Here is a 19,723-nt window from a genome sequence, read left to right as displayed (position 1 = left end):
ATGGTGCTGTTTAATTACATTATATAAACTATAGTATATAACAAGAACCAAAGAACTTTGACAAATATAAATTATAGCAAGCTGAGCTTCCAAATTAAAATTTTAGTGAACGAAAATATAATGTATAGCATAGCTTTACAAGATACACTGCTCTAAGTGTCAAACTAATATGACATTGGTTAGCCTGTAGTGTTAACTTTCTTAAGTACTAATTAATATTAAGCTAAATGTGTAATATGTTATTGCTGAAAAAAAGGCCTAACATAAATTAGCAAAATGATTTATGTAAAGATGAATAATATTCTATAAAACTAAAACCTATGATGATCAGAATGTGGTGAATTATTAGTTTAGTACCATGTAATAAACAATATTGTAACTGTAAGCATAATAACATCTTATGATAGTTACAACCTACTTGATAGTTGTGCACTTAGTCTGTACATCACACAAACACATTACCTGCAGCATAACAAGGTTCTCATTTTACACTAAATATAGCAGGTCTTGTGTTGTCATATACAAAAGCATGTTTTCATGATACTAGAGTCAAGGTTTGAAGTTAGCCCATAATAACTGCTTATGTTGAGCATACTAGAGGGATTCAGAAATTTTGACAATTTTGAAAAAAAACAACAAACAAGTGCCTTTTCAGATAAGTAAACTTTATTTTTTAGCCAGCATTTTACTATTATGGCTTCATCAAGGCTAGTGGTACAACAGTTCATACTGTCATCTCATACAAGTGTTCCTTATATTACTCATTCTAATGAAACTGCGATGGTGGAATGTTGCCTGAAACAGGTTTATTATTATCTGGAGATTAAATGTTTTTTTCTAAAGCTATTTTTAGCAGTCTGCTGTTTTTTCTCATGGTAGATGAAATGTAGCATTTTGGTGTAGAAATATTATTGTCATCCAATGCCTGTTTGTGCAAGGAACCATGATTAGTGGATATTGGTGTACTGTATTTTTCTATGTCATCTAGGTTTTGTTTAGATTAGGAGAGTTATTACTTCTCTCAGCTAGTTGCAGTTAATAATACATCATGTTTTTAGAAGGGCATGTTTTTGATAAATAAAAACAGTCATAACAGTGTCATAGTTATGTGTGTTTTTGCAAATGGTTGATAGATGTTGATTGTGAAGTCTGTATAAGAGGTGAGGAAATTGGACTTCATGATGTTATTTCAGAGTTATTAGAATTCTTATGGATGTAAGTTTAGTCTTTTGGGAACCACAAGTGAGTTATGTTAGAATGCGAGATGTCACATTTAGTATTAACTTGTATGAATATAAAAGGCCAATTTAATGTTTTAAAGATACTGTATCACACACAAGTGTCTCACATGAAATCACAGAAGTCTTCATTTAGTGTCTGCCATATTGGACATTAAGCATTCTCTTGTAGCAGTCATCAGCAGTCCATACTGATATGTCATAAAGGTTTATATGCTGTCAGTGTTGTAATGTTTGGCAAAAGGTTTGGATCTGAAACTGTGGTGATTTGGGTCATTGTCTCATCTTTATTCCAGGTTGAGTTGATTTGTAGAGTCAAATTACACAATACTAGAAGACTATTTTCACTCAAGATAATTGTGAACACTTGTCTAATATGACATAGTAAACTATAACCACATGACTACTTGATATCAGTACAAGACTTCTATGTATTTAACAGTAACTGAAGGTTCAGTTTATTGTTTTATTAAAAACTTTATATGTATTTCTGTGTTCATGTTCATGAACAAAATTCCTAAATATTAGAGCAAAGAAATTAGGAGATATAATAGTCTTACCTGGTGATCGGGAAGTATGAATGTGAAGTTTTTTATGTGTACACGTTATTGTAACTAGTGTTATAAAATATTTATTTATATGATTTCTGACTTAACCTAAGGATTCTGTTATTGGATACTGACTAAACCTGAAATTACATATTTGGTCTAAACTTCACTGTTAAACTTTCTCTATTGTAATATTCAGAGGAGAAAATACTTTCTGAAAACAATTAATGTGATTTTTTTAAAAAAATAAAATGGAGAGTTTTGTTTTTATATAATGTCCCCATCAAAAAAGGCTTTCACAGTTATGCTTTACTCTTATTACAATTCTTTTTGTTATGTAGTTCATTGTGACAACTTTCAGTTCATTACATCTCAACAAAATAACATATTAAGAAATTCATCTAATGTTGTATCTAGTTTGTTGGAAACTGTAAAAATATATTGTAGACAGACTTAAAGGTTAAAATGTTTAATTCATTTGACTGTTAATGTTATTAGTTTGTCTTATTTTTTAAAAATATATCATAGACAAACAAAGGTTGAAATGTTTAATTTCATTTGACTGTTAATATTATTAGTTTATCTTATTTTTTAAAAATATATCATAGACAAACAAAGGTTGAAATGTTTAATTTCATTTGACTGTTAATATTATTAGTTTGTCTTATTTTGTAAAAATATATCATAGACAAACAAAGGTTGAAATGTTTAATTTCATTTGACTGTTAATATTATTAGTTTGTCTTATTTTTTAAAAATATATCATAGACAAACAAAGGTTGAAATGTTTAATTTTATTTGACTGTTAATATTATTAGTTTGTCTTGTTTTGTAAAAATATATCATAGACAAACCTGAAAGTTAAAATGTTTAATTTTATTTGACTGTTAATATTATTAGTTTGTCTTATTTTGTAAAAATATACCGAAGACATACCCAAAGGTTAAAACATTTAATTTCATTTGACTGTTAATGTTATCAGTTTGTCTAATTTGGTTTTGCAAATAACAGCACCTAGTTCATTACTATGCCCATTGTATCCCATGCCTAGTTCATTGCTAGGCCCATTGTATCCCATGCCAGGTTCATTACTATGATCATTGTATCCCGGTATTCCTTCTGAGCCACAGATATGGCAGGTATAGATATATTCTACTTCGCTTTTGCTTGTGGATTTATAAAATGTTTGAAGTTTAATACAGAACCAGTATTTATCAAAACTATAACATTATTTATAGTTGTACCACTTAGATATTATGTATTTATGATGGTTTACAATTTTAGACTATAAAGATAACTCTTATACAACAACAAATAATATAATAAATAATAATAATAAAATAAATAATATAAAATTATATATTCAAACATCTAAGCACGCCCTCTATGTTCCAATACTCAGTTACACAACCCATTTCAAACATGTGGTCAGCTTCAGGTCAGTTACTTCTTTCTTTCTTCGTGATCCTGACGATGACCGAAGAAGGTTGAAACGTTGTTTGCTCCTCTACGTAAAATATTTTCTTCAGGTCAGTTACCTCTTTCTTTCTTCGTGACCCTGACGATGACCGAAGAAGGTTAAAACGTTGTTTGCTCCTCTACGTAAAATATTTTCTCAACCCAAATGAGCCATTTTTACATATATAAAGATAACTCTAATTGTGCCAGGTATTTCCACTCTGAGTTACTTCCATTACTTCAGTTTAAAGAATGTAATGTTTGAGTAAGTAAATCACTTCTTTGTACTGTGGAACAACAGAGTTTTTGTCCTGGTTGATGTGTGTGTAATATTACACTCCATCTTGTAACCAGTTGTATTATGTTGTTTACACTTTACTTGAAGCTGCTAATTAAGTGGCTGATTAATCATTTCACGATGGACTTGGGTATAAAATATGTGAGTTCATCTACACATATGCACACATTAAGTATTTTCACTTTAACTTTTAATACAGCATGTGTATCTTCACATATGTGGACTTTTAGTAGAGATTACATATTTATTGTACACAAAAAAAATCAGGTTTTCTAATGAAATACATTTCTCAATATTTGTTTTTGAAAATATTGTCTGTTTCATTTCTAGTCTGAGTACAAAGTAATTTCATGTTAAAAAACTTTGTAGTCCCAAAAATCTCAAATAATATTTTTGTTATCTCTAATACTTCCTAAATACATTTCAAATGTATGTTTTCAGTAAGACTTTGTTTAATGTTGTTCTCTATACTCATACTATGTGGGGGTCTGTCATTTGACCGATCTTGTAACCATCATAAAAAAATTAGGAAATATAAATTGTTTTCATGTTAGAATGACTGCATATTATGAAACGAAAATACAAATGTTTATTCTACATAGCTTGAGTCTCGTAACACTATATGTATATATATTATTTTTTATCACTTTGATCTTCCAGTCATGCCTGTTAACATTATGTAACTTGTTTTGATGTGGTGCACATGCAATCATGTTACCATATCAAATATTATATCATAAAACTGACCGTTAATCTGTCCCTGGCTATATTTCAATGGACGAGTTTTTGTAATATATAGTAACATTTCAGTTATTATTTACTATATATGTATATTGATTATTACTATTTAAAAATATATTATTATGCTTATTTTTCTTAAAATATATAATAACAAATCAAGAAGTAGAACAAACAATTATCTCTTCTTGCTATGACTTCTGAACTCAGTTGCTGCTGGACACAGGTTACTAAATCTTTTAACATTTCACATATGGAGGACAGCAAGCAAAGTTTTATATATATACAGTTGAATAACCAAAAAATAAATATCTGTACTGATGTTATATAATTCCACTACAATTTATTAAGCTCATAACTAAGATTTATTTAGATTTTAAGAAACCACAAGGAAACTAAAGACACAACCTATCTTGAAATCTTGGATTAAAGAACGTGGTAGCCTTTTCAGAGATTAAAATGGCTGGAAAAACTCATTTATGTGGACATTCTAAGCTGTCAGTTGGTTATTCACAAGTCATGTATTAAAGTAACTATATATGAGGGACTGTTTTCAAGAATGGAAAGAAGTGAACAGGGCCACTGGGTCATTCCATGTCAACTCATCCAGAGGGCTTCAGGTGACCCCCACAGAATGCCTTGAAAAAATTCACACGTGCTCACCTATCCATATAATGAAAAATCACCAAAGATTAGATCAATATCTCTAATAGTTTCTGATTTACAGCCCTGTAAACTTTAGTTCATTATTTTTTATTTTTAGCAAATTCATTTTCGGGCAACTTTGGCAGCTTAAAGCTACAAGAGTAATGGTGGTAGAAGACTGACATTTGCTACACCGACTGAATTAATCTCACAGAATTCAAAAATGGTCTCAAACCAAGTTTATCTCTATTAGGATTTTCATAGTGAGGCTGTAAAATCACAATGTAAAACATCGGTTTATTTAATAAGCCATATTTCTGAGACTTTATATGATACAAAGCTGAATTTTGTTTTCAAATTTTCTATAACATATCAGTTGATAAATCAGCAATTGTTGTAATTAAAAGTCTATTAGACCTACTTTTTGAGTTATAATTTTTGAAGTATCTTCTGACCATATTTTTTTTATTTAAAAACAAATTCAGTTCAGGTGTGTTACTGTGTACAAATATATCTGTACAATTTTGAAAAATATCTGTCAGAACTTTATGAATCCCACTGAAATATTCTAACCAGCCTTTAACAATGTTAAATAATGAAGTTGTAAGAAAGAATTAATTTATTTCTGAACAAGTTTATTGGCATAACTAGTTAGATCACATGGCAATGCAAATATATTGTGTATGCATTACAGTTATGCAGATATGGCTTAGTTTAAGATTCATAATATAATAAATACAATGGTAAATCAGACACAGTGCTACAACAGGGGACAACTGAGAAAGATTATAGTCACACCAAACTGAAATACTCGTGACAATGAAATGTTTCAAAAACTACTTTGGTGATAAATCAGCCTTAACAACATCAAATAAACATTGCTTTGTTCAGACAACTTGAATAGATGTCTGAAATTCGAGTTTGATTATGTTGAGATCACTTTGACTTAGAACATAGTGGCGAGCACTACTGCCTTGCACGGTAGGTGCACTTATCAGACAAAGAATATGTTAGAAAGGAATCCGGCTTTCATCTTTACGTGACGTTGCAGGCCATGAGAACAGTTTCTTGATTTTTACATAAATGACACCAACACATCGGAATGTTCATTGGATCTATCTTTTATGTTTCCCACATACCATTCATGATCGTATAAGCATGCCACATATTTCCCTGGCTGATAATTGTCATTGCTATCATTAGACCCTATTTGAGCTGCTGTAGCATCACTTTCACTGCTACCACCAACAGTTACAACTGTGTACACATCATCACCTTCTCATATAGAATGTGTTGGTAGAATAAAGCTATGATGTGACTTAATACCTGCCACAGTTTTGTGTTTTTCATAGTGCTCAAGTAGATCAAACTTTACACAATTCTGCAGGACTGATTCCTGATTGTCAAGAAAGAACTGAGTGCCCTGAATGTGGTCCTTTACCCAATGGTACATATAAGAGACACTTAAAATATGATAATTTATTATGTTTCACAACCTTGATTTATTTGAAGATCATGTTCAGAGATGTAAGAATATATGGTAAAGACTGATTAGAATATTTCAATGGGATTCATCAATTATTTCAAATTTTTTTAGATATATGTGTACACAGTAACACATCTGAACTGAATTTGTTTTAAATAAAAAACATATGGTCAGAGGATACTTTAAAAAATCATAACTTAAAAACCAGGTTGAACATCATCCTGATGTTTCTTGCAGATCATATTCAGAGATGTAAGAATATATGGTAAAAATCTGAAAAGGCTGAATAACTGGTGACATGGTCAAACTGTGGCCAGAAGTAGGGCTATTTTTAGCTACATCATAAGTTGCAACTACATTTTTTTTACAGGAGATCTAACAGACTTTTAATTACAACAATTGCTGATTTATCACCTGATGTTATGATTTTGGGTTTTCAGGTGATTTTACAGCTTCACTATGCAAATCCTGAGAGTGATAAACTTGGTTTGAGACCATTTTTGAATTCTGTGAGATTAATTCAGTCAGTGTAGCAAATGTCAGTCTTCTACCACCACTACTCTTTTAGCTTTAAGCAGCCAAAGTTGACCAAAAATAAAAAATAATAAACTAAAGTTTACAGGGCTGTAAATGAAACTATTAGAGATATTGATCTAATCTTTGGTAATTTTTCATTATATGGGAAGATGAGCACATGTGAATTATTTCAAGGCATCCTGATGAGGTCACCTGGAAAATTGTCCAAAATCTGGATGATTTGACATGGAATGACCCCACTGTGTTTGATTCACTACATAAGTCGTATCTCAGCATTGAGTTTCTAATTTTATATTCTAGCTTATTAATTTTAGTAATTTCATTTCATAATTTATACTAAACTATAGACTTAGGATTTTGACATCACAAACATCTAATTTTAAACAGTGCTACATTCAGCACATGATGTGACTCACAAAAATCTATATTTAGATATGTTCTTTTAATATTTACTTTTAAGTAAGAAATTATCTCATATAATAAAGTTTGAATTATAATCTACAATTTGATTTTAAACCTATTGATATGAATTCATAAAATAGTAGTAAATAATACTTTGTATGTTAGTCAACAAATGTGATGACATCACCTTTGACCTGTGACCCATCATGAAAGGATTAACTATTATCATTTTTTTTGTCTTAAAAATAACTTTAATTACATGGCATAATTTTCCCAAAGCATTTATGTATATACATTTTATCAGAAACATTGTGATTTGTAAAGATTTTGTTTTAAACACAGTTTTGTAATGCTGTTATAAAAGAAAAATCTTTAAATTCGAAAGAGAGCATGTGGTTTTCACAGTTGGGTTACGTCAGATAAAAATTTTGGTAGTGTGGATAAAGGTAATAGGTGAACTTTTAATGAGTATATGTGGTTAATCATTCTTTGATTTTCATCCATATGTGTAGTGTTGGAACTTTTATGTTTTATTAAGGTTAGCAAGAGTTTATATAAAAATAAATTATGTATTGCAAAAAATGTTTTTGTTAATTTAATTCTAATGTTAAGCTTTCTGTGAGTAAAACTTCCATCAGAATGTCCTCTTCCTTTTTAAGTGTTTGTAAAATAGTCATTGTGCATGGTGTCCGTAGAACTTAGTGCAGGCACGGTCAACTTTAGTGATATTCTTATGTTTAGTAAAAAGGTGTATGCATAGTTACGAATTATTTAGCATTTCAGGTGCATTTTATTATTGCAGGCTTAGGCAATTATGTCCAGTTGGGTTGTGGACCAAAGCCCTTAGAAACTCCAAAGACTCACAATGAAAGTCCCATCTGCTCAGCTGCTGCAGGACGCTGAAGCCTTGAAAGCATCACTGACGGAAGCTCCGCCACTTAGTAGAGAGTCTCGGCTAAAGCAACAAAAACTCGGACAGTTGTTTGAGGAACTGCTGCTTTATGATCTCGAGTACGCTCTTGATAAGAAAGTGGAACAAGAGCTTTGGAATTATGTGTTCCGAAATCCAATATCGGCACTTCAGAGCAAAGCTAAAACTCAGAAGAAAATCAACAGCTCCGAGACCGTTGCCCAGTTGACCTTGTTACTGGAAAGTGCTAGTGGATTTTACTTCCAGCTGTTACAAAAGATATGCTGTGCATTTGATGTTGATTTGTTGTGTTTTTCCAAAGATTTGACATTCGAATCAAACAAGAAGTTAAAGTGCAAGTTTGAAAGCAGTTCGATTCCCTCAAAGTCATCAGTTTTATATATTTGTCAGCACTGTCTTGTACACTTAGGTGACATTTCAAGATACAGATGTCAGTCACTACAAGCAGAAACTTATTATAAACATGCTGTCGAAGTAGGACCTAATAGTGGACAACCTTACAACCAGCTGGCTATCCTGGAAGCTGCTAGTGGAGATAAACTGTCAACTGTATTCTTCTATATAAGGAGTCTGGCTGTTAGCCATCCTTTCCCTGCTGCTGCAACAAACTTACAAAAACTGTTTTCCAAAATGGCAGGAGATGGAGAAACGCACGAAGGAAAGACAAGAATGTCAGTGTATGAATTTATTACTGCTTTCCTTCAGTTTCAAGCTTTTGTTCACCTGGGAATGGATTTCAGTAGAGCAGAAAAACTTCTTCATGTATTAACAGCTGCATTACCTCCCTTGATAATTGCTGAGAAACTAGAAACTTGGCAGTTAATTGAGATGATGGCTGTTAACATGTTTGCTGTTGAAAACACTTGGGGTTTCTTAGAAAAGGACTCAAATCTGTTAGATAAAGATAAAAACAGACTTGACATCATCCAAGAGCTGCCTGAAAATGAACAAAAGTTTTCTGCTTTGGTTTTAGAAATGATGTCAAGCATGTTACATGCTTTTTTGCTTCCTGTTCATGCTGTTGTTAAAGCTGAAGAAATGCAGGACTACTGCAGTCTGCCAGCTGTCAAGGTCCTGCTTCAGTGGATTTTACAGGAACCTAGTGTTTTAAAGCATGAATCCTTTATGAGGAAACCACAAATTTGGCACAGCTTTTGTAAACTTCTGAATGGCCTTGAGGTGGTAATACTCAATGGTTCAGTGGAAAACAGGTTACAGAATGTAGCCTTACCTGAGGATTGGGACCTACAAGGCTTTGGACCAATGTTAAAAACACATCAGAATTTGAAATTTAGTAAGAATAGTGGGACTCTTACAGCTAGTGAGGAAAGGTTTTTACGTATAACAAAACTACAGGATATTGGCATGGTTTTGTGTGAAGATGACAAAGGAAAGATAACTGTTGTCCAAAATGAAGAAGATAAAACTTGTACATTTTCAGCTCTTCATCAGACTGAAACGGTATCACAAGAAGTAATTCAAGAGTTGCAAGAGATGAATATATCTAATATTCCAGGCACATCTACAAGATCTAGCCCAACTAACTTGGATGCTTCAAGAGATTTCCCTAATGAAGCTGTCAAAGATTCAAAGGCTAAAATCATGACAAAACATCAGCCAGAAGCCTCAACACAAGAAGTACGGTTTAAACTCGATGAACAAGAATCAAAACCAGTTGATGGTCATCATGCTAAACCCACAATGGAGAAAACAGAGAAAAAATTGGGGGTTGTTAAAGGTGGACAAGGGATACAAAAGGAAAGAAGAGGGGGTAGGCAGAATGTTGCCATGCAGACAATACTTCAGCAAAGAGCTTTTCAAAATTTGGACACTCAAGCATTACAGTCTTCTGTTGAAAGGAATCCTGAGGAAAGTATGCCAACTGTCATGATATCTCCTACAGCTAAGTTTGGAGAGTTAGTGGCAAGACAACAAATAGCAGGAAATAATGGGCAGATTATGTCGCAACCTTTTTCTTTTACTGACCAGCACACGAGAGTGATGGCAGATGTTGAGAATAAAACTGGTTCTGCTCAAGAGCTGCTTTTTAAGCATGGAGGACAAAATGAAAATACACCTGTCCCTCAACATTCTCATAATATTCTTCCTGGAGAGCATGCTTTAGGTGGTCCACCAGTAGGGGCAGCATTACAAGCTCCATTACATCATCTTATTCCTCCTGGTCACATGAGTCTTGGTGCACAACAGGGTCATCCTCAAACTCAGAAAAACCAGCTTTCTAATCCTCAGCAGTATCTTCACCAACAATCCACTGAGAGAAATCCGACTGTACCAGTCCAGACCTACATGCCTAACCCAGGAGTCATGTGGAATTACTATCTTCAGTCTAATGGAATCCAGCAGCCTCCTGTTTTGCCGTCTTCCAATGCACCTCACGTAGTGCTTCCAAATGCTGGGCAACAGCAGGCCAATCTTGTTGTCATGAATCCACCAGGTCAAGTGCAGCAGCATCACCAAGAAAACTTGCACTTTCCTTATTTTACGTCAGTGGGAGGAACATGTGGTGGACTAAGTAGAGTAGAGACTTCAGGAAATTCTGTAAGCTCCAACATTACCCGAAACCAAGCTTCTCAACTTCCCCAGGCAGTTGTAATGCCTCCATCTTCACTTGGAATGCCTACCACAGACTGGCCACTCAACTGGAATCAACAAACAAACCACGAACATTCAGCAAGATTGAACCCAGGCCATCCTCTGCAAGGTATGAATTGTGCTCAGTCTGGTAACATTCAGAGAGGTCCACCACCAAATATTTCACATCAGACTGGACACAGATTCAATCCTCCAGGTACAAGAGGAAACCAAGTTGGTTCCCTTGCCGATCCAGGTGGAAACACTTACTCTCTCTTTAGCTCTCCTTGGCCTTCCGGGATTCATATGTCCCAGTCAGGTAAAGACGGAAATTACACAGGATCAAACAGTGCAAACATGGAAAGTTTGATGGTACAACCACAGATCCAGAGTCTCTGGTCGGGTCCAGGACCTTCTCCTCTTGAGAGACTTTTGGAACAACAAAAGCAGTGGCGAGAAGGAACAGGGCAGTGAAGAGTTGAGGAACTTCTAGAGAGTTTTTGGAAAAATTTGAAATTTGTGAGATGTAGAATTGTCTCTGTTTAGATAAGCAACAATTCTGAGAGCTGTCATAACATGATGTGAAGTTACTGATGACGTATAGAAGGCACTACATCACTAAGTTGTATGGAATTTATAAGCACTATATCAACTTCGGACATAGAGGCTAGATTAAGGTGGAGTCTATGAAGAACTTCAAGAGTTAAACCATCTAGTAATCCACTATTTAATCAGAAGATTAGAGTTTTCCAAAGGAAGAATGCCAGAGGGTGACCTAAAACGACACCTTGTGATGGCAGATTAACTGACAAGCACAATGTACAGCTTAATTGAAATGCTTGACAATTATTTCCAGATTCATTTTTGATGAAAACCACTGTTTAAAAATATGAAAAACTTGGAAGCGATCTAAAGATTTTCTTCACCAAGCACGAGACCAATGTCAAAGTGAAACTAGTATTAGTAGAGAATGGTCCAGTGAGTTTAGTCCACCAGAAACAAGTCTCATCTTAAGTAATCAACGGAAGTTTTATCAAGATTGAAATAAACTGAACTTTTCATCAGAATTTGATGAACAAGCTGGAAGTTAAGAAGTTTGACCTTATCCATCAGATTCAAGGATACCTTAACTACAACAAAGAACTTTCAGTAAGATAATCTAATGTGTTCAGTTACCTGTCAGCCTAGGAGGTATCAACTTGTTGCTACCTCACCAAGTTTTGAAAATTAGTGCTTACAAATAATAATTAATTCAACATGTATATTGTACTTTATGCTGAAGTAGTCAGGTCTGTATGTAAGAAGTTACACTTTCTCTGTGTATTGTATATCTGGTTATTTCCATAAATGTTAAAGGAAAACACCATTTAGATTAGTTATGAAATTAATGCAAGTTTTGGAAACCCAGAATTTCTGGGAAAAGAGTGGTATTTGTGTAGATTCATTGTGCTTGTGAAATCAACTAGACACATTTTTTATACAATTTTGCCTTTTTAATTTGCACATTTGGGTTTGGGTAGAATGCAGTATAAATATGAATAATGATTTAAACAATTTTATGAATAACATCTTTGCTAGCAGATAAACTGAAGGTTTTAGCTTTAGCCATTATGAAAGTTTATATTCATGGGTTATTTGACAGGAGTTTTTAAAAGGCACTTCTCTATGTATAAATATTTTCAAGCTTGAGATAGGAAGCAGTTGATAGAAGAGTTAGGTAGTAAAATAGTGTTTAAGTTTAATGTTGTGATTCTAAAAAATTTAGTTTAAATCTGTGCTTGAAAGAAGTGATGAGAAACTGTAACATTGACAGTTTGGAAGTATAAGGGAGTAGTCATCTATTACTTAAGCAAAATGGAATGAGACATTGATATATATATTATTAATTATATTAAGTGTTTCTTAATGTAATAGTCTGTGGAAATTAACCTGGAATGACATATTTCAACTGAAACTGGACTTTTTAAGTGTTTATTCAAGGATCATTTGTGTGTAATTTAGTCGATAGAATTAATGTCAGTAACATTCGTGAGGGTACAACGTATGTGGTAGAACAGTTAGGATTTTCAGTGTTATATTTTTTTCCTTCAATATTCAAGTTAAGAATGCATTGGTATTTAACTGCAGTAAGGTTAAGCCATTTGCCTGTATTTATTTAGGAACCTCTTTGGAATCTTCAGTGAACTAAAAACAAGTTCATTAAATAGAGATGAAACCACCACTTGGTCTAGAAACGTCTATCATAACTATTCACGACACAATGGTTCCTTATCTTTCTCGTTTGGAATTTTAATATATTTTTCTTGCTTTAACCGTAAAGTATGTGAGCATCCGTTTTAGTTTCTCAGGAAGAGGAACATCCTTCAGTGTCGTGTCGGTATATTTACGTGATGTAATTGAACACTACTTGGAGATGGGTACCGGTACCAGTAAATTATTATTTCTAGTGTTTCAAACTTGGATGTGTGTTATGATCCAGTGTTTTACATGTGTTAATGAACATTGTAATATTTGCACTTAATTTTTATTAGTTTGATGTAGTGTTAATATGTTACAGGTGAAATGTGTTTGTAATTCAAGGCTGGCGGAAAAGGGAAGGTTATGTGACGAATTAGTTTTGCTAACGAGAGTGAAACGGCAAAAGGTAGTGAGTTGGTCAGTGAACTAAAGTTTTGTTCAGTTAAGTAAGTTTCTGTGTAATTGGTTATAAGCATAGTTTTATATTTTTTGAAACATTTAAAACTTTCTCTGTCAGTATGGGAAGGAAAGGTTCACCCATCCCCAAACTCAGTATACATATTAAAGTGTATAACTATTATTACCATATGTGTGTCACGTTGTTTAAATTAAGTAAAACGTGATCAATAAAGTCACTTCTAATCAGTTATTCGAACATTGTATATGTTATTTTGAAACTATAAATATTTGTAACTTTAGAGATTTGACTACAGTTTTCTTGTGCGGTCCATTGAAATGACGAATTTAGACATAGCTGTCACTGAAGAGATTACAAGTACCAATGACACCGATATTGCTTTGAAGGGTGTGTGAAGTTTGTTGAGACATTTTCCGGTTTTTTTGCACTTGGGTGTGTGTATGTTTTTACAAGTAAATAAAGTGTGATTTGTTTTAAGATTATAGGTTAAACAAATTTCTCTGATTTCATTTATGTTTAAACAATGAACATTCTCACTGTACTTGTTTTGAAAAATAATATAAACTTTTTTAGTAAAAGAGTTGAAACTGAATGCCTTGTAAGAATTTTTGTGACTTGGCGGGTGTCTATGGGAAGATTAAAACTTGATGTCTGGGTGTCTATTGAAAGATTCACACTTGGTGTCCAAGTGTTTGTTAGTAGATAGAGACTTGGTGCCTGGGTGTGTGTGTGTTAGATGTTTCAGACTTGGTGCCTGGGTGTGTGTGTGTTAGATGTTTCAGACTTGGTGCCTGGGTGTGTGTGTGTGTGTGTTAGATGTTTCAGACTTGGTTCCTGGGTGTGTGTGTGTGTGTTAAATGTTTCAGACTTGGTTCCTGGGTGTGTGTTAGATGTTTCAGACTTGGTTCCTGGGTGTGTGTGTGTGTGTGTCTGTGTGTTAGATGTTTCAGGCATGGTGCCTGTGTGTGTGTGTGTGTTAGATGTTTCAGACTTGGTGTCTGGGTGGGTGTGTGTGTAAGATGTTTCAGGCATTGTGCCTGGGTGTGTGTGTGTGTTAGATGTTTCAGACTTGGTTCCTGGGTGTGTGTGTGTGTTAGATGTTTCAGACTTGGTGCCTGGATGTGTGTGTTAGATGTTTCAGACTTGGTGCCTGGGTGTGTGTGTTAGATGTTTCAGACTTGGTGCCTGGGTGTGTGTTAGATGTTTCAGACTTGGTGCCTGGGTGTGTATGTGTGTGTTAGATGTTTCAGACTTGGTTCCTGGGTGTGTGTTAAATGTTTCAGACTTGGTTCCTGGGTGTGTGTTAGATGTTTCAGATTTGGTTCCTGGGTGTGTGTGTGTGTTAGATGTTTCAGACTTGGTGCCTGTGTGTGTGTGTGTTAGATGTGTGTGTGTGTGTGTTAGATGTTTCAGACTTGGTGTCTGGGTGTGTGTGTGTTAGATGTTTCAGACTTGGTGTCTGGGTGTGTGTGTGTGTTAGATGTTTCAGACTTGGTGTCTGGGTGTGTGTGTGTGTGTTAGATGTTTCAGACTTGGTGTCTGAGTGTGTGTGTGTGTTAGATGTTTCAGACTTGGTGTCTGGGTGTGTGTGTGTGTTAGATGTTTCAGACTTGGTTCCTGGGTGTGTGTGTGTTAGATGTTTCAGACTTGGTTCCTGGGTGTGTGTGTGTGTGTTAGATGTTTCAGACTTGGTTCCTGGGTGTGTGTGTGTGTGTGTGTGTTAGATGTTTCAGACTTGGTGTCTGGGTGTGTGTGTGTTAGATGTTTCAGACTTGGTGTCTGGGTGGGTGTGTGTGTTAGATGTTTCAGACCTGGTGTCTGGGTGTGTGTGTGTTAGATGTTTCAGACATGGTGTCTGGGTGTGTGTGTGTGTTAGATGTTTCAGACATGGTGTCTGGGTGGGTGTGTGTGTTAGATGTTTCAGACTTGGTTCCTGGGTGTGTGTGTGTGTTAGATGTTTCAGACTTGGTTCCTGGGTGTGTGTGTGTGTTAGATGTTTCAGACTTTGTGCCTGTGTGTGTGTGTGTGTGTTAGATGTTTCAGACTTGGTTCCTGGGTGTGTGTGTGTGTTAGATGTTTCAGACATGGTGTCTGGGTGTGTGTGTGTGTGTGTTAGATGTTTCAGACATGGTGTCTGGGTGTGTGTGTGTGTTAGATGTTTCAGACTTGGTGTCTGGGTGTGTGTGTGTGTTAGATGTTTCAGACTTTGTGCCTGTGTGTGTGTGTGTGTGTGTTAGATGTTTCAGACTTGGTGTCCGGGGTGTGTGTGTGTTAGATGTTTCCAGACCTGGTGTCCGGGTGGTGTGTGTGTTAGATGTTTCCAGACCTGGTGTCCGGGTGTGTGTGTGTGTTAGATGTTTCCAGACATGGTGTCCGGGTGTGTGTGTGTGTTAGATGTTTCAGACATGGTGTCCGGGTGTGTGTGTGTGTTAGATGTTTCCAGACCTGGTCCCTGGGTGTGTGTGTGTTTAGATGTTTCAGACCTGGTCCCTGGGTGTGTGTGTGTGTGTAGATGTTTCCAGACTTTGTGCCTGTGTGTGTGTGTGTGTTAGATGTTTCAGACCTGGTCCCTGGTGTGTGTGTGTGTGTTAGATGTTTCAGACATGGTGTCTGGGTGTGTGTGTGTGTGTGTTAGATGTTTCCAGACATGGTGTCCGGGTGTGTGTGTGTGTTAGATGTTTCAGACTTTGTGTCCGGGTGTGTGTGTGTGTTAGATGTTTCCAGACTTTGTGCCTGTGTGTGTGTGTGTGTAGATGTTTCAGACTTGGTGTCTGGGGTGTGTGTGTGTGTTAGATGTTTCAGACTTGGTGTCTGGGTGTGTGTGTGTGTTAGATGTTTCAGACTTGGTTCCTGGGTGTGTGTGTGTGTGTGTGTGTGTGTTAGATGTTTCAGACTTGGTTCCTGGGTGTGTGTGTGTGTGTGTGTTGTGTGTTAGATGTTTCAGACATGGTGTCTGGGTGGGTGTGTGTGTTAGATGTTTCCAGACCTTGGTGTCCGGGTGTGTGTGTGTGTGTGTTAGATGTTTCAGACATGGTGTCCGGTGTGTGTGTGTGTGTGTTAGATGTTTCCAGACTTGGTGCCTGGGTGTGTGTGTGTGTTAGATGTTCCAGACCTTGGTGCCTGGGTGTGTGTGTGTGTGTGTTAGATGTTTCAGACATGGTGTCTGGGTGGGTGTGTGTGTTAGATGTTTCAGACTTGGTGTCTGGGTGTGTGTGTGTATGTTAGATGTTTCAGACTTGGTGCCTGGGTGTGTGTGTGTGTGTTAGATGTTTCAGACTTGGTGCCTGGGTGTGTGTGTGTTAGATGTTTCAGACTTGGTGTCTGGGTGGGTGTGTGTGTTAGATGTTTCAGACTTGGTGTCTGGGTGGGTGTGTGTGTTAGATGTTTCAGACTTGGTGTCTGGGTGTGTGTGTGTGTTAGATGTTTCAGACATGGTGTCTGGGTGGGTGTGTGTGTTAGATGTTTCAGACTTGGTGCCTGGGTGTGTGTGTGTGTGTGTTAGATGTTTCAGACTTGGTGTCTGGGTGGGTGTGTTAGAAGATGGAGACTGTGACCGAATCTCCTAATAAAAATTCCTTGTGACGCAGCAGTACGAGGCTGATTCATCACGGATTGTGTATCTTTGTGTGTGAAACAAACAAAACCAACGTGTAAAGACATTTGTAGTACGTATATGGAACTTTCGTCTAATAAAGTAAATATTGATAACTGATGATATTTGTTTTTGAAACCAGATGGGTCAGTTTAAATATTGTCAGTGATGTTGTCTGACCATAGTTACACCGTATGAAATACGGTAATGGAAACATTTATTGCACAACATGACGCATTCCGTGAAGTACTTCAGGACTGCAAAGGTTAACGAAGGTTGACATGAACTTGTATAGATGAGTCATAGTTTGATATTATTAACTTCCAAACGATACCACCAGAAAGACATGTACTTTTATGAAATGCAGTGTTATAATACAATACTTGTATTTAATGGTGATATCTATCTCTAATTTATATTGTCATTTTTCGGATCCAAATTTCACTTTTACTTGTTAGTATCATCAATATTAATTTTAACAAGTTAATCACATTTCAAGACACTATAATTAGATTTTCATAAGTATTACTTCGGTAAAGATTCAGTAGGTGTCGCTCTGTAAAAATGTAATCGTTACGACTGTGTTCTTATATCCTTCCAGTGTTTTACGATACTGTCAATAATAACTGGTATGTTCTGATTGCGTTATACGATCTAATCTGACAGGTAAACGTAGTTGTAATACTGTATGGACACTAATTACAGAACTTTCAAATAGGTTATAGTTTACAATAAACCGAAGGAATAGATTACATGCTTACGATTTCAGTAGAAACGAATCTCTAATTTTTTTTCTTTTAAAACAAATATAAGATAGATAAAGACAACAACGGATCTGTTTGTATATTTCGACTGTCCAACCCAGTCATCTTAAAATAAAGCATTCCAATTTAGCCTCAATCATTCAAATATTCATCTAGATTTATCTTAAATACTCTTAACTGCATCTAAAACATTCGAAAACAATTCGTCACAAAGACCAAACATTCTCTTATAAAAATAAAATAGTCTTAGCTGAAATAAAGATTCCTACCTTGGCACACATTATGTTTGTTCCCCCTAATTCTATCATTCTCAATATTAAATATGAATAAATAATGGTGTACCAACACTATACATTCCCTTTAAATTCTTACTAAACACCTCAATCGGATCCCTTCTAACTCTTCTTTTTAAAACAGAAAGATCTTAACTTATCCTTATATGGCAACCCTTCCATCCCACGTAGAAGTCCTCTTATGAACTCTTTATAACCATTCAATGCGTTTCCTTAGGTAAGGAGTCAAAGACTAAACGGTCCGGCATGGCCACGTGGTTAAGGCGTTCGACTCCTAATCTGAAGGTTGCGGGTTCGAATCCCCGTCACACCAAACATGCCCTTTCAGCCGTAGGGGCGTTATAATGTGACGGCCAATCTCACTATTCATTGGCAAAAGAGTAACCCAAGAGTTGGCTGTGGATGGTGATGACTAGCTGCCTTTCCTCTAGTCTCACACTGCTAAATTAGGGACGGCTAGCGCAGATAGCCCTCGTGTAGCTTTGCGCGAAATTAAAAGACAAACCAAAAATCAAGGACTAAACACAATATTCCAATCGCGGCCTCACAAGTAACCTATAGAATGAAACATAAAATCTTTCAACTTGTATTCAATATTTCTATCGATACAACCTAAAATATTTTCAGCCCTGCTGTTAGCAACAACTTATTCAGGGCTGATTTTTAAATTGTCTTTGTTTATAGGATTGTTAACATTATTATAGATAAACAGACGTGTGTATAAATATATGTTTTATTTATCAATAATTTATCCTGATCTCAGTGAGCTTATCGATTATTAAGAAATAATAACCATAATTTTGGAACGATGCGTAATTATTACTGATACTTGAGTGGTTAATGATTTAAAATTTGTTGGAGATTAGGCATGATAAGTTAAATGTATTAGATAAAGAGTGACGTTATAATATTCGTTTTCTTTTAAACCTTTTTATTTTAAATTAATCGAAGTTAAGTAATTGTTATCCAAGTCAACATTAAAAAAAAAATTTTAGTTAACTTAATCCATGTGAAATTATATCATAAATATAACCACTCGCTTACAGTTAATTACCACGATGTTACAAGTCTAAATATTTTATTGATGTTTGAACATTATGTTTGTTGTTTAACACAAAACAAATAATTACCATCTTCAGGTATGGAAGGTTTCAATCGTAGTTTGTCAAGTTACTTGTTACGAGTAAGGTTACGTCGGTGTTACTCGAGAAAATTCGCGACACCAGTAAAACAACAACAAAAACACACGTTTAGAAACGTCCAATAAATGAAGTATATTGTAAGACGTCATAGATAAGTGTGACGTAGTCATCAATTTATCTTGGTTTCAGATGTTAACAAGATCACGTGCCTATGGTTTTGGTTTCTTTTGAATTTCGCCCAAAGCTGCACGAGAGCTATCTGCACTAGCTGTCCCTAACTTAGAGGGAAGGCAGTTAGTCATCACCACCCACCTCCAACTCTTGGGCTACTATTTTACCAACGAATAGTGAGATTGACCGTAACATTATAACGCCCCTACGGCTGAAAGGGCGAGCATGTTTG

General features: G+C 35.3%; 1 protein-coding gene across 7 annotated transcripts in view; it reads left to right on the top strand.

Moving 5' to 3' along the window:
* LOC143228739 (uncharacterized) overlaps positions 1-19,723 on the top strand; it is a 35,875-nt gene that overhangs the window by 945 nt on the left and 15,207 nt on the right. For 2 of the 7 annotated variants that reach the window (XM_076460034.1, XM_076460035.1), the window contains exon 2: positions 8,153-14,024. In XM_076460034.1, coding sequence (XP_076316149.1) covers positions 8,216-11,347 — 3,132 coding nt within the window. In that variant the 5' untranslated portion in view covers positions 8,153-8,215 and the 3' untranslated portion in view covers positions 11,348-14,024. Of the gene's footprint in view, positions 1-3,188; positions 3,316-8,152; positions 14,025-19,723 lie in introns of those variants that run through there. The other 5 variants (XR_013015442.1, XR_013015440.1, XR_013015439.1 and 2 more) reach the window with 5 other exon arrangements.

This window comes from Tachypleus tridentatus, chromosome 10 (genome assembly GCF_004210375.1).
Source record: "Tachypleus tridentatus isolate NWPU-2018 chromosome 10, ASM421037v1, whole genome shotgun sequence".
Lineage (NCBI taxonomy): Eukaryota > Metazoa > Arthropoda > Merostomata > Xiphosura > Limulidae > Tachypleus > Tachypleus tridentatus.
This window is presented reverse-complemented; position numbering and strand designations above follow the sequence as displayed.